The sequence below is a fragment of the Sorex araneus genome, chromosome 2, assembly GCF_027595985.1.
Source record: "Sorex araneus isolate mSorAra2 chromosome 2, mSorAra2.pri, whole genome shotgun sequence".
NCBI classification, from domain to species: Eukaryota; Metazoa; Chordata; class Mammalia; order Eulipotyphla; family Soricidae; genus Sorex; species Sorex araneus.
The window spans coordinates 286774181-286787863 of record NC_073303.1 but is presented as its reverse complement, the minus strand read 5'-3'; the positions used below and the strand labels follow the sequence as shown (position 1 = coordinate 286787863).

Genomic DNA, 13683 nt, shown 5'->3' with positions numbered 1-13683 from the left:
TTCTGTTTCCTCACAGTGTTTGCTGGTGTTTTGTGTTTTGCTTGAGACTCTTGCTTTTTAATAGAGGTCAGATCTTTACCAGAGCTCTGAATTGAAAGCTTCTCTTTTTTCAAAAAAAAAAAATTATTTTAAATTCCGTGTCTGGCAAAAGTTCTTGTCAGTTTCCTCCTATCATAGTTACGTAAATGAAAGACCCATCTCTCAGATCTCTGTCAGAACAGTGTCATTTTACTCTTCCAAGTGTTATAGCTTCACACAATATTTCTTTGAGAGTATTTCGTTTACTGAAAACTCTGATAATGGTGACTCACCATGGAGTCCCATTTTGAAGAGGAAGGGGTAAAGGGAGACGTGGGATGGAGACACTGTGCGAGAGGCTTGGGGACCACTCACAGGTGTGGCTGAAACAGTAATTGCTCCTAAGGGCCTCAGAAAATTAGTCTGAGCCTGTGTATCTCGAGACAACACACAAGGCTCGTAGAAATGAACAGTGAATTTCTTGCTGAGAAGTCAGTTCAAACCCCAGTGATGCATTAGTTTGAACCTGGATGGTTACTGTGGTGTTTGCAGTGATAATTAGGGGAAGTTCTCTGTTCCTGTGAGAGGCAGTAATATTAAATGCAGTGAACGGGCCTGGCGTGGAACTTTAAGATGCCTTCTATGTTGCTGAAGTGAAGACATTCAGTAGCAGGGACAAAGACGAGAGACAGAGAGATAGTCAAATGCCATATATGAAAGTCACATATGGAGGAATATCAGTCTGTACATATTTTATGTAAGAAGCAATTAAGAGAACCACCAAAGTGGTTTATTTATTTATTTATTTATTTTGGTTCTACTGTTGGGGGTAGATAAGTTTAAAGATCAGAGAGGGCAAGACTGAGCAGTAGTCAATCTAAGACAATATTTGACTTGAGTTGAGGATACCGAGTCAGAGAGGTAGAGAGGAAGTGGACGCTGAGGCCTGATTGAAAGGTGGAGACAGGAGAGGTATGGAAGCCTAGAGTCAGAGATGAAACCAAAACGTTCCAAAACATTCCCATTTTAAATGATTGTCTTTTCCGATATGCAGTGCTCTGTGTTGAAGGCCAGTTCTGAGGGCTAGGGAGGGCTGAGGATAGCTCAGGGCTGCGGGTCACATGCCTTGCACTCACGAGGACCCAAGTTGTTGGTCCTGACACAGCATGTCTTCCTAAACTGGCCTTCAGCATTGTACCGTCTGGGCTAGTTTCACCGGGAATGTCACCTGGTCCCCCAGAACACCACTCAGAAGACACCCTCCTCCTACAGGGTATCAGCCAAGAGCCGGATTAGGATAATGGTCGCTTCATGAATCATGCAGGGATTATTAAGGTAGAACCCAGCAGAATACATATCAAGGTCAGCAAAGTAGTGGATTCTAAGTCCTTAATGAGTGAAAAGCCAAGTATCATACTGTTTTTGCCTAGATCTTCATTTTTTGGGGATTTCCCTGGATGAAATAATTAAATCAGGGATTTTTTTCGTTTTGACATGCAGGAAGGTTTGTTCACTGAATATCACTGGTGGGTTGAAATAATTCAGATTTGAATGAACCTTTCACTCCATATGAATCCTGGGGCCTCTGCCCAGGTTAAGCATGCCACGTGTGCTTCCTCAGTTATATAATATATAATTATCTCAGTTATTAGAACTGATTCTTATGATTATTTTTTCCCCCCAAGAGGTACTTAAAAGGCCTGTGGCCCTTCTGGTGATTCTGGATCCAGCAGACCAGTAGCTCAATTTGGGGTGCAGCTGGTCACCTGGGTGCTTCTCAGAGGTTGTAGAGCTCTACATGGCTTTGCTGGGGGGACCTTTGGGTACTGGGGATCCAGCTAGTACCAGCCGCATGTAGGGCTTGTGCTTAGCTCACCGACTCCAAACCAGTCCTTTTGGAAATACGTTTAAGTCTGGTTAAGCTCAGCTTGAGCTTCACTTGATTTTTTTTTTTTTTATTTATAAGCAAATCCATGATCTGTATGCCACTGTATAAAGGCAGGCTCTGCTCTGGTAGTGCATTCTAAATTTTTTTAAAAATATCTGTTAATTGAGTGCTGTAGTTTACAAAGTTAGTCATAGCACCCAACTTTACAGTCAGCCATGATCAAATTTCATGTGTACAATTTTGCCAACCTTAACCTCATCACCAGTGTCAGAAGTCACTCCTACATTGGCTCTGGGGCCATTTGGGGTGCCAGGGACTGAACCCGGATCCGCCACATTGCAAGGCAAATGCCCTCAAAGCTCTCAGATCACTCTGGCTTCTGGCTTTTTTGTTTGTGGATTTGTTTGGTGCTCAGAGCTGACTCCTGGCTCTGTGCTCAGGGATCACTGCTGGCAGGTTCAGGGGACCCTATGGGTACTGGGGATCAAACACGGGTTGGCTTTGTACAAGGGAAGCACCCTGCACTCAGTACTATTGCTCAGGCGGGTGCATTCTAAAATTGTAAACTTCCGTTGGCTGTTTCTGGAACCCCATATCAGAAAGCTCGTGAGCGGCTCAAGGCGTATTTGCTCTCCATCCCTGAGCGATCAGGTTGGACTGGAACTGATCTTGTAGGGATAATATGTTGAAGGGTCAGTTTCTCACAGCAAATGTATTGTGAGGGAGGGGTGGAGGATTTAAAAATAAGTATTGTGAGCATCTGAGCACAGAACGGAAATTTAATCATTTCTGTATCCTCTGTTGGGCAGAGTGCCTGAATCATAGCAGATGTTTAACTTCGCCCAGTGCCTGAATGCTGAATCCAAAGCTGTGGTAACGGTAGCAGTTTAGTATTTGGGTTTTATGATTTTTAGAACCGGGGTCTGCCAAAGATATTTATACTGGGAACAAAAGATAAGACTTAGATTGGTTCTTCCCCTGTGTATGTTATTTTTTTACTGGGGGGATGATGGTCAGGCCTGCTCCTAGCTCTGTTCTCTGGAGTCCGTCCCAGCATTTCTCAAGGGATCCTGGGGCACTGGAAATTGAGCCCCGGACAAGGCAAGCACCGTAGCCCCTCGTGCTATCTCTCCACCCACTTCCCCTTTTATTTTATTTTATTTATTTATTTTTGCTTTTTGGGTCACACTCGGCGATGCACAGGGGTTACTCCTGGTTCTACACTCAGGAATTACTCCTCGCAGTGCTCAGGGTAACCTATGGGATGCTGGGATTCGAACCCACATCGGCCGCATTCGAGGCAAATGCCCAACCCGCTCTGCTATCGCTCCAGCCCCCACTTCCCCTTTTAAATCCATTTAAAAAACCTTATTGAAACTGAAAATAATATGCATCTTGTGTAAGATTCACAAGAATAATTTTCATAAAAATAAGATTCTTATTCATAAAAATAAGATTCCATCATTTTGCAATGTTATCACCATCTTTCGTTGGCCAGCATTTTCGTGAGTTTATGCCACACTTTTTTCTGTATACATTCTATATATACTTGTATAGATAAAAACAGGGACATTCATTTGTGGTCATGAATCTGATAGACTGTATCTCCTTTACACAACCTTGAGAAGACACGCCTGCCTGTCTCTGTAAAGTGGTTCCAGCAGGGCGAGGTGATAGAGTAAGAAAAGCGTAGAGCTTTCAATTTGTGGTATTTTGGGATTAGATTTTGCTTTTGCCACTCATTTTCTTTGTAATCTTAGGAAATAATCTTACTGCTCTGTGTCTCTTTCTCCTTTTAGTGTATGAAATAAGGCACTGTCAACCTCCTTGTATATTATTATGAGGACTCAGATAAAAATATGGACTGGCTCACAGGGAATGTTTAGAAAATGTGTCAGTTTTAGGGAAAAACATTTTGTATTTTCCTTACTGTGTTACTTTCCAATTTTGATTCTTTTTTTAGTGAGCAACAAGATTGTGAAATTGCCCAAGAAATCCAGGAGAAGCTGACGATTGAGGCAGAGAGACGGCGCATTCAGGAGAAAAAGGATGAGGTACCGTTTATGTAATGCCCTTTCACCCCGTGGAGGAAGCATCACTCAGCTCGGGGGCAGTTACTCCTGTGGACTTGGGCTCTTTGTAGGTTGGTGGGTTGGCAAAAGAAGCTTCTCCTACGGGTGTGCGTGGTCTAAGTATTGTCTTCCATATAGACTGTTTATTGTTCCTAATCCATAAACATGTTCTTGTTTATACAGCTAATCAGCCTTAAATACGATGCTGGATGATTTGACAGACGAAGGGAATTAGTTTCCTCGGAGTACTAGAACAGATGACCACAAATTGGGCAGCTTAAAACAATAGAAATTCATGACAGTTCTAGAGATTAAATCTGAACTCAGGATGTTGGCAGAGCCACTCTGCCAATTAGTAAAGATCCTTGGTTGCCTTTGTCTAGCTCCTGGTGCCTACTGATAGTTGTTGACATTTCTTGGCATGTAACTGCATCTCTTCACTCTTACTATCAAGTATCCCTGTTTCCTATATCTTTGTGTTTTCTGCTTTATCTTATAAGAATAAGAACCCACCTTAATTCAGTAAAAACATTGCTTCATAATTAATTCCATGTGCAAAAGCCCTTTCCAAAATAAGCTTTTATTTTGTAGTTCTGTTAGAAATAAATTTCAAGGGGCTACTCTTCAACTCATGGTGTCTGTATATGAGTTATTTGTGTAACTTTAGGCAGTGTAGCCTGAGTGCAGCCGGAAAAGGAGTTAGGAAGAAATCATTGTGAGATTATTTCTCTCACAGTGTTAACTAATATAAAATATTAACACCTTTTCTTAATATTTCTATTTTCCTATGACTTGCTGCTGTAGAGAACTGGTCTGATTCTCTGTGTGTGTCTGTACACTTGTGTCAGCATATATATCAATACAAAGTATAAATGTGTATATATGTATCGCCAGATGTGGCCCCCCCAAAGAAAAACCCAAATCCCATGGTTATATGATGCTTAGAGCTGCAAGTAATGATTGGAGGTTATTTTTGATCCTTCCTGTTACCAGCACAGGGGCCCTTCTCACTGCAGGATGCATTGCCTCTCGTTGGTCAGGACCTTGCTTTGGGGACGAAATGGGGACTTGAAAGAAGGGCTTATATTTTGCAGACAGGAAAGCTTCTATTTTAAAAATAACAGAGTAATGAAGTTGGCTCCTTATAAATGCTGCTGGTGTCCTGTGACCTTTTTTTTTTTTCCAACCCCCTTTCAAGGAAAAATGGAATAGAAAGAAAAACCAAAACACTATTTTTAAGCATATAGAATCTAAATTGCAATCACAGCAAATAATCTATGGCAATAACTATGTTAACTAAGCAGTTTTGCAGATGAAGAAATTAGGTGTTAGAGAAGTGAATGGTTTCAAGTTATGATAATTGGCCATAAAACATAGAAATCAGGCCTCTCGACTGCATCCAGCTTGGATATACTGTGACACAGTCTAAAAGCACATAGACTGGAGTTAACAGGCCCACCATTAGATCCTGGCTTTTCACCTTGAACTTTTACCACCCTAATCACATAGAACTTTAGGTTCAAAATTGGGCAAATCAGGATAATTATGTATTATACCCTAAAGGACTCTTGTGATAGAGCATGCTTTTAAGCCTTTGCTCTATATATTGCTAATACTCTGTCCTTTTTTGCTTTCCTACCAGGTGTTCCAGCCATTCTGCCCTTATGGTAGATTGACTGGCTAGTCTAATTTCTTGTTTAGAGAAACACTTGATAAATTTGAAAGGGTAGAGACGAGCTTAAGTATGTCCCAAAATGGTGCTACTTGAGGTAACTCCTAGGGCTTGTTTGCCTTTATGGGTCTTCTACTCCCTTACCCTAGCACCCTGGGGAGTGGCTGGGACATGGAATTGTGCACATCCAGTGAAAATATCCTTTAAAATCCTGGTTCAGACTTTGAAGTCTTTACTTTAGATAAGAATGCTATTGTATTGCCAAGTTCTCTGAGACTAGAAAAATGTAAGTCCCAGTGGATGAGATGATTCTTGAATACTAAATAAACGAGATCTGCATTGAATAAAATTTATCATTAGCAGATGTTGATAATGCTTGCTTATTTGTTTATTTTTGTCCTGCTGCCTCAGAGGAGACTGTGGTAGAACCAGTTTCACTTGTTTCTTCTAGCCAGCTCTTAAAAAAAAACAACAACAACAAAAAAACACCATTCTGTTACCCCTGAATTGTCCTAATTCCCCACTTTCCTTGATTTTCTAGCTCCTTGTGGAATCTTAGTAAATTCTTACTCAACATCAGGACGCTGGAAAATTCCTCTCTGGATTTCTCCCAGATCTATACAAGATTCTGGGAGTCACTGCCCCTTGGGTCATTTATAACTCCCTCCAAAAAAAAAAAAAACACAAAAAAATTAGATAGAGATTCGAACCCCCTGTTCTCTTAGGAGAGAATTTTTTGAACAAAATGCATGAGAAGTATTTATGCTGCTTTGTATTTATAAAAATTAGCATTTCTTCTTTGTTATGGTATAATTTTATTGTTTTTCATAACAGATCACAGATGTTAGGAGAGGAGCATTCCCTTGCAGGGCTACAGATGTGGAAAAGTTGAAAAACAAAGGAAGGGAAAAGTTGTTTTGTGTTCTTAGGTGTTGGAGCCTCTTCTTTCCTCCTTCCTGTGCCTCCCTACTTCTCTGTTTTTCTTTCTCTTACCAGCTCCTTATCCCTATTGTTCCTTTTAAAGTCACTCTACCTGATATCTTGAAGACAGTAGTTGTATTTCTCTCTAGGTGCCTAATTGAAGGGCCGTAGCCTTTGGAAATACTGAACTGAATGATTTTTGTGATTGACAAGAGTGTATTAATTTTTTTTGCATCATTTTTTTGGGTCTCAGCATACACATCTGTCAGTACTGTTTTGAAAGGCAAAAGTGTATGTGTTCAGTTGATTGAGCATAGCTATTTTTAAAGGAAACTCTTTAAGTATGTGTGTATGAATCAATCTTTGTCTCACTCTCACTCTCTCGTTCCCTCCCATCTCTCTCCTCTACTTCATCTTTAAACCCAATTCCAAATATACATGAATGTACAACTATTTTAGGGGAAACCTTTTAATTTTGGATAAGTAAACATAAACATGGCTGACTTATGAAAGTCTGTGGCCTAAATCCAATCATTTGAAACCATTTATAATACGAACTATTCAGTGATATACTTAGCAACCGGTTTACATTAAAAATTGATCTACTGTAATACATACTGTTTTTCTTTTTTTGGCTAGTGAACAAGCAATTTATTTTTAATTTTAATGCCTTTTTTTATACCTTAAATTTTTTTTTTTATTAAGGCATAATGGTTTTTATAGTCCTTCATGTTGAGTTTTAGATGTATAATTTCGGAACATCAATCCCACCACCAGTGTCTATTTCTGTCTGTTAGTGTCCCCAGGTTCCCTCCCATCCCCCAACGTACTTCCTTGATAGACTTAAGTTTGGCTGTTGTAGTTTAGGGTCTGCTGCTTACAGTGTAGATATATACATACACCACACCTCTACCCCACTGATGTGCCCAGCGCCCTGATCCTGCCCTCTTGTCTCCCACCCAGCTCTTCTTACTCTGTAGCCCTCCAACCTCACCACTTTTTCCCTTCCCTGTTCTACTCACTTCTATAATCTGGGGCTAGGAGTGATCTAGGTATCCCCCCTTAAAGAACTTGGCATTCCTTTCTATTATTACTCTATACATGCCACAGCTAAGTGAGATTAACTGGTGTTTGTCCTTCATTTGACTCACCTCATTTAATATTGTATCTGGACTCCAGTTCCATCCAAGTTACAGCAGGCTGAGTGAGTTTATCATTCCTTGCAGCTACCTAGTATTTGTGTGTGTGTGTGTGTGTGTGTGTGCCTTCATTTTGCTCTCATCTGTTTCATCTTTTGTTGGGCAAAAGGTGATTCCCTGTCCTAGCTGTTGTGCTAAGTGCTGCAATGCATAGTGGTGTGCATATGTGTTTTTGAATGAAAGCTTTGGTGTTCTGGGGGTAAATAGCAAGATTTGGAATTGCTGGGTGTTATTGGCAGCTCTGTTCTGACTTTTCTGAGAAACCTCCATATTGTTTTCCATAGCGGTCATACCAGGCAACATTCCAACCAGCAGTGGGTGAGAGTTTCTCTTTAGCTACATGCCTGCCAACACAGATGGTTTCTATTTTTTTGATACGTGCCGTTTTCACTGGTGTGAAGTAATATCTCTTTGTGGGCTTGATTTGTATTTTCCCCCATAGTAAGTGATGATGATCACTCTTTTATGTTGCTATTGGCCATCCATCTTTTACTGTTAGTTGGAATGTCATCTGTTTCAACCTTTATGAAAAATATGATGGAGATTTCTGAAGCATGTAAGAATAGTACTCCCATACAATCCAGTGATTCCACTTCTTGGCATCTAACTCTGAAAACACACAAAAAAGATTAATTTGAAAGGATATATATGCACACCCGTGTTCTTTGTAGCATATTAATAACTGGGATATGGAAGCATCCCAGTTGTTTAGCTACAGGTGAATGGATCAAGAAGAAGTTATGAGATACACACATATACACACAAACACATAAACATATATATACAATGGAATATTATGCAGCTATAAGAAAAGATTTAAAATGCATTTGCTACAATATGAATGGAATTGGAAGGTATAGTAAGTGAAATAAGTCTGAGGAAGAAGGACAAGTACAGGTTATCTTACTCATCTGTGGAATATAGAAAGTCAGAATAAAGACACATACAGTATTGAACAATGACAGACGCTTGACATTGGCATCCAGCACAAGTTAGTAAACAGAGGAGGGGCAGAGAGGACGATGACAGACTAGAAGAGATGAAGACAGTGGTAGTGGTGGTGGGCATAATTTATCAATATCATAAATTTTAAGACCATTGTAACTTCCTAAACTATAATAATATGATATTTAAAAATCATATCAGAAGGGGTGGAAGGGAAAGTGGTGACACAAGCGCTGGGAAATTACACTGGTGGAGGGATGGATGTTAAAACATTGTATGACTAAAACTCAATCATCAACAATTTTGTAATGCTCTATCTCAGAATGATTTAATTAAAAAATAAATAATAAAATGAAAATAAAAATCATGAGTAATATTAATACATTTTTTATTCCTTGTTATAACTATCAAGAGGTATTTAAAAATCCCTTGTGACGGGGCTGGAGTGATAGTACAGCGGGTAGGGCTTTTTGCCTTGCATGTGGCCGACCCGGGTTCGATCCCCCGCATCCCATATGGTCCCCCAAGCACCACCAGGAATAATTCCTGAGTGCAGAGCCAGGAGTAACCCCTGTGTATTGTCAGGAATGACCCAAAAAGCCCCAAAAATAAAAATTCCCTTGTGATGTTATTATTGGCACCAATGAATATTGCCATATTTCTAAGACTGTTAAGAATAAAGTGACACGAGGGTGGTCTCCTTCTGTGACTATTACAGAGTTCACTATTAATTTATAAAAATCTATCTCACAAATCAGTGCTTTGAGAAGTGACAATTGCATTGATATGCAACAAACGAATAACAAGACAAACAGTATTCATAAAGTAGATAAGCTTCATCAAGGATAATCAATTTTTGAAAGCTTTTCGCTAAAATTAGAGATTTCAAATGTATATTTGCAATAGGATTACCTTCTAAATTCAGTTTGTGTCCTTTGACCCGTATTTTTACCTTTTACTATCCAGCAGCCCCTGGCGACCATCATTCTGCTCCCTGTTTCTACAGCCTTGGCTCTTTTACATTCCACATATAAATGATATCATGCAGTATTTGTTAAAAAAAAATAGAATAAGATGAGAGCCACCCAACTTCTCCAGAAAACTGTTCATGATTAAAATCATGTGCTATTTTCATGGAGCTTCCATAAAAATAATCATTTTCAAACACTCTTCAGCCCCAAACTTTTACTAACCCTTCATCTCCTTTTAGACATCAGCTTTTTAATACTGTCAATCAAAGAATGCTTTATGGTCTAGCCTCAATTGCCTCTCTAGCCTTAATTTTCTCAGACATATTCTGCATCCAGTATCCTAATTGGACTATTGATTATTCCCTAGATGGATAACTGTTATAACATTTGCATATTTCTTGATTCCCCCCCTTTTATCTACTATGCCTGTTGGAATCTAGTACCACAAAACTACAATACACTTAAATAATAAGTGCCTCAAAAAAGAGGTCAGAGTATTTATAAGGAAATGTAATTTCTCTCCAAATGAATTGGTAAAATTTTGTGCTTAAGTTAAATTTAACATAAAATTTATTTAAGTATATTGTAGTTTTTTGTATATATCTTTGATTTTATAGGGGGCAGTTAGTCTCTGGCAGGACAGAGACAGAATGTTATTCCTTGCTTAGAAACTGATAGAACTTTCCTGGAGATGAAGCAGAGGGAACAACAGAAAGATTCTTTTCTCTTATTCAGCTATGACTGTAGTTCTTCAAGTTGAAAAAAAATATTAAGTTTTAAAATTAGGTTGAAAATAAAATTTTTCCTAACCAGCCTTATCAATGTCTTGGAAAAAAGAGCCCAGGTGTATTTATCAGGTTTTGTTGTATTACCAGCTTTAGGAGTTCTGTGTTTGAGTGTTCTTCAATGATGTTGACTTGGCACTGTAGCACTGTCGTCCTGTCTGTCGCTCATTGATCTGCTTGAGCGGGCACCAGTAACGTCTCCATTGTGAGACTTGTTGTTACTGTTTTTGGCATATCGACTATGCTACAGGTAGCTTGCCAACCTCTGCCGTGCGAGTGGGATACTCCCGGTAGCTTGCCTGGCTCTCCAAGAGGCATGGAGGACTCGAACCTGGGTGGGCCGCATGCAAGGCAAATGCCTACCCACTGTGCTATCCCTCCGGTTCAGTGTTGATTTAAATTTAAATAAAAAGAAGAAAAGTCTGTCCTACATTTTCTGTGCCCCACCTGTGGCACTTGGATAGCAAGATTAGTACCAGAAAGTCCAGACTGCCACGGTCAGGGAAAAGTGAATGAATGCTCTGTAGGGTCACAGGTCAGACTTCTGTTAATGTGCATTCCATGTTTTTATTTACAGGACATAGCTCGCCTACTGCAAGAGAAGGAGTTACAGGAGGAGAAAAAACGAAAGAAACACTTTCCAGAGTCCTCTGGAGTCACTTCTTACGGAGATAGTTACTATTATGAAGATGGAGGTAACAAAGTCCAAATCCTGACCTACTCTTAGAGTCAACCAGAAGATGCCCATTGCAGTTTCTCCCAGAGACCATTCCAGTTGGGGTTGGAGTTCTCTTTGAACCTGCTGAATTCACTAGAGCCATTTGTATGGCTGGTAGAGCTTGAGAGTGGAGTTTGTAAGAGGGGACATGCATTTTCAATTTGCACTGGAGTGATTTGGAATGCTACCTTCAATTGGTGGGGAAGTGACAGATAAGCCTCTGGACTTTCTCAGGGAAATCAGGGCAAAGTGGCATGAGTAAAAAAGAAGGTACACTGGGGCTGGAGCAATAGCACAGCGGGTAGGGCGTTTGCCTTGCACTCGGCCGACCCGGATTCGATTCCCAACATCCCATATGGTCCCCTGAGCACCACCAGGAGTAATTCCTGAGTGCTGAGCCAGGAGGAACCCCTGTGCATCGCTAGGTGTGACCCAAAAAGGAAAAAAGGAAAAAAAAAAAAGAAGGTACACTGTCCATCAGGTGCACTGTCAATCAGTAACAAAGCTTTTACTCTTATGTTGGCTTTCATATCTTGACCAATGGATTTAGCCTACTAATGACAAAATGCTATTTTAAGATTCTTTGCTCATTTTTTTGCTCTGATGCTTTCTTTGCTATTCAAATCCCATTAGAAACATTTCTGAGGAAGAGGCATTTCTCTTCGAAGATGGGCTTCTCTCAGCCTGCTTTTGCAGTGTGATGATGGTGATGGTGTCATGTTGGCAATTGTGGTGGTGGTTACTTGTCATCTTGAAAGTGTGTTGGGAAATGAGTATTTGTAAGCATTACTTTTTTTTCTTTGAAATACCATAGGCATGCTATTTCCTGTAGTTTCTAGTGTCAGTATTTATTGAAGTTTTGCTTGGAGATCATAGAATAATCGGTCTGTGAAAGCTAAAGGCGGCCTATAGCAGAAGTAGGAAAACCTTTTTCTGCCCTGGGCCATTTTGGATATTTGCATCATTATTGGACCATAAAGTTTAGATATACAGGTCACAGGCAACTGATAAGTTTAGGTGTCTGTCTCATCATGTGCCTTGGCCGGACCACATGATTTTGCAGGTCCTAGACACAGGCCAAACATTTCCCATTTCTGCAGAAAATATTTTCAAGTCAGTGATTCTTAAAGGTTATCTTGCTACTTAAATATTACTTGCTTCTCTGTAATCTCATTACCTACCAAGGTAGGTAGGTGTTCGTCTTTGATGAGACTGAAGTGTATATGTAGATGAGATTAATGCAATTGAGTCCTGTCTTGCCCAGTCACATTGTTGCTCTGAGTTTATCATAATCAGTAGAGCTCAGATCTTTGGCGTAATTAGTAAGTAGGTTGACTGTTACTGGAGGGTTCTTCTTCCATTTACAGAACTGTTTAGCTCTTTCTTGATAATCATTTTCCATTATTCTGTGTTTTTCAAATGAAATCATGTAGTGTGTTGTTTTCAAGATTTTATTTTATTGTTCTAGAGACCAGAAAGTCAAGAGTTACTCTTCAATTTTAAGTAATGTTAGAAATGGAGCCTGGTGTTTTTCATTTATTTTTATTTTTAATTCTGCCCAGGAGGCATGTTAGCTACACATGGAAGTCATCATTTAAGACTTTCAAGTGTATGAAAGCATTAGAAAGACGAGTCATGAATTATATTGAACTATAACTTTAGACTACCTCTTTAAAGCCTTATATTTTCTTGTATTGGGACTGTTAACCTGTCATGTGGACCAGGGTATCAGCACTCAAAATTCATATCTCCCACATAGGAGATGCTTAAGAATGAAGTGGTTGGGGTTGGAACGATAACATAGTCAGTAAGGTGCTTGCCTTGTGAGAGGCTGATCTGGGTTCAATTCCCAGAACCTACTAGGAGTGTGATCCCTTGGATCAGTGCAGAGCCAGGAGTAAGCCCTGAGCACAGCTGGGTATGGCTCAAAAACAACCCCCCCCCACATCAGTTATTTTAGGAATACCTAAAATAGTCTATTTTTTAAAGTGCTTTTAGGTGAATGTGTAGAAACATAATTGTTTGGAGAGGAAGTTTAGGGGACACTGGAATAGTGTTTTCCTGACCGTGTATGTGAACAATTGGAATTTCTTCTTCAGTGTCATGTGTTGGGAGATTATATATTGCTGAAATGTGGTTCTCATATAGAAACCTTTTGAGTGAGACCAAGTTGAGTTACATTGGAACCTTATTGCAGTTCAACTGTTACTTACAAAGCAGCACTTATTTTCTTTGCAGTGATTCTTTCCCAACACATAAGGAGTATATTTTAATTCTGTTTCTCTTTTTATGTGCAATAATGATTTTGCTTTTCATTAAGAATCACCATGTAGCACTACAAAAGTGATCTTTTTACCTCTGATTTTACTTAAGCTTTAATAAATTATCTTCCTCAAATGATCATGTTATAGATTTTTATAATTTTTTTTAATTATTCAAAATACCTCAGATTTACTGAAAGGATCTGCCTTACTCTTTAAAGAATCCATGTTTT

The 13683-nt window shown here is 39.5% G+C and overlaps 1 protein-coding gene across 2 annotated transcripts in view; it reads left to right on the top strand.

Moving 5' to 3' along the window:
• Nucleotides 1-13683, top strand: part of CCDC50 (coiled-coil domain containing 50) — a 75524-nt gene that overhangs the window by 35763 nt on the left and 26078 nt on the right. For both annotated transcript variants that reach the window (XM_055126259.1, XM_055126260.1), the window contains exons 4-5: nucleotides 3870-3960; nucleotides 11049-11166. In XM_055126259.1, coding sequence (XP_054982234.1) covers nucleotides 3870-3960; nucleotides 11049-11166 — 209 coding nt within the window. The remainder of the gene's footprint in view (nucleotides 1-3869; nucleotides 3961-11048; nucleotides 11167-13683) is intronic.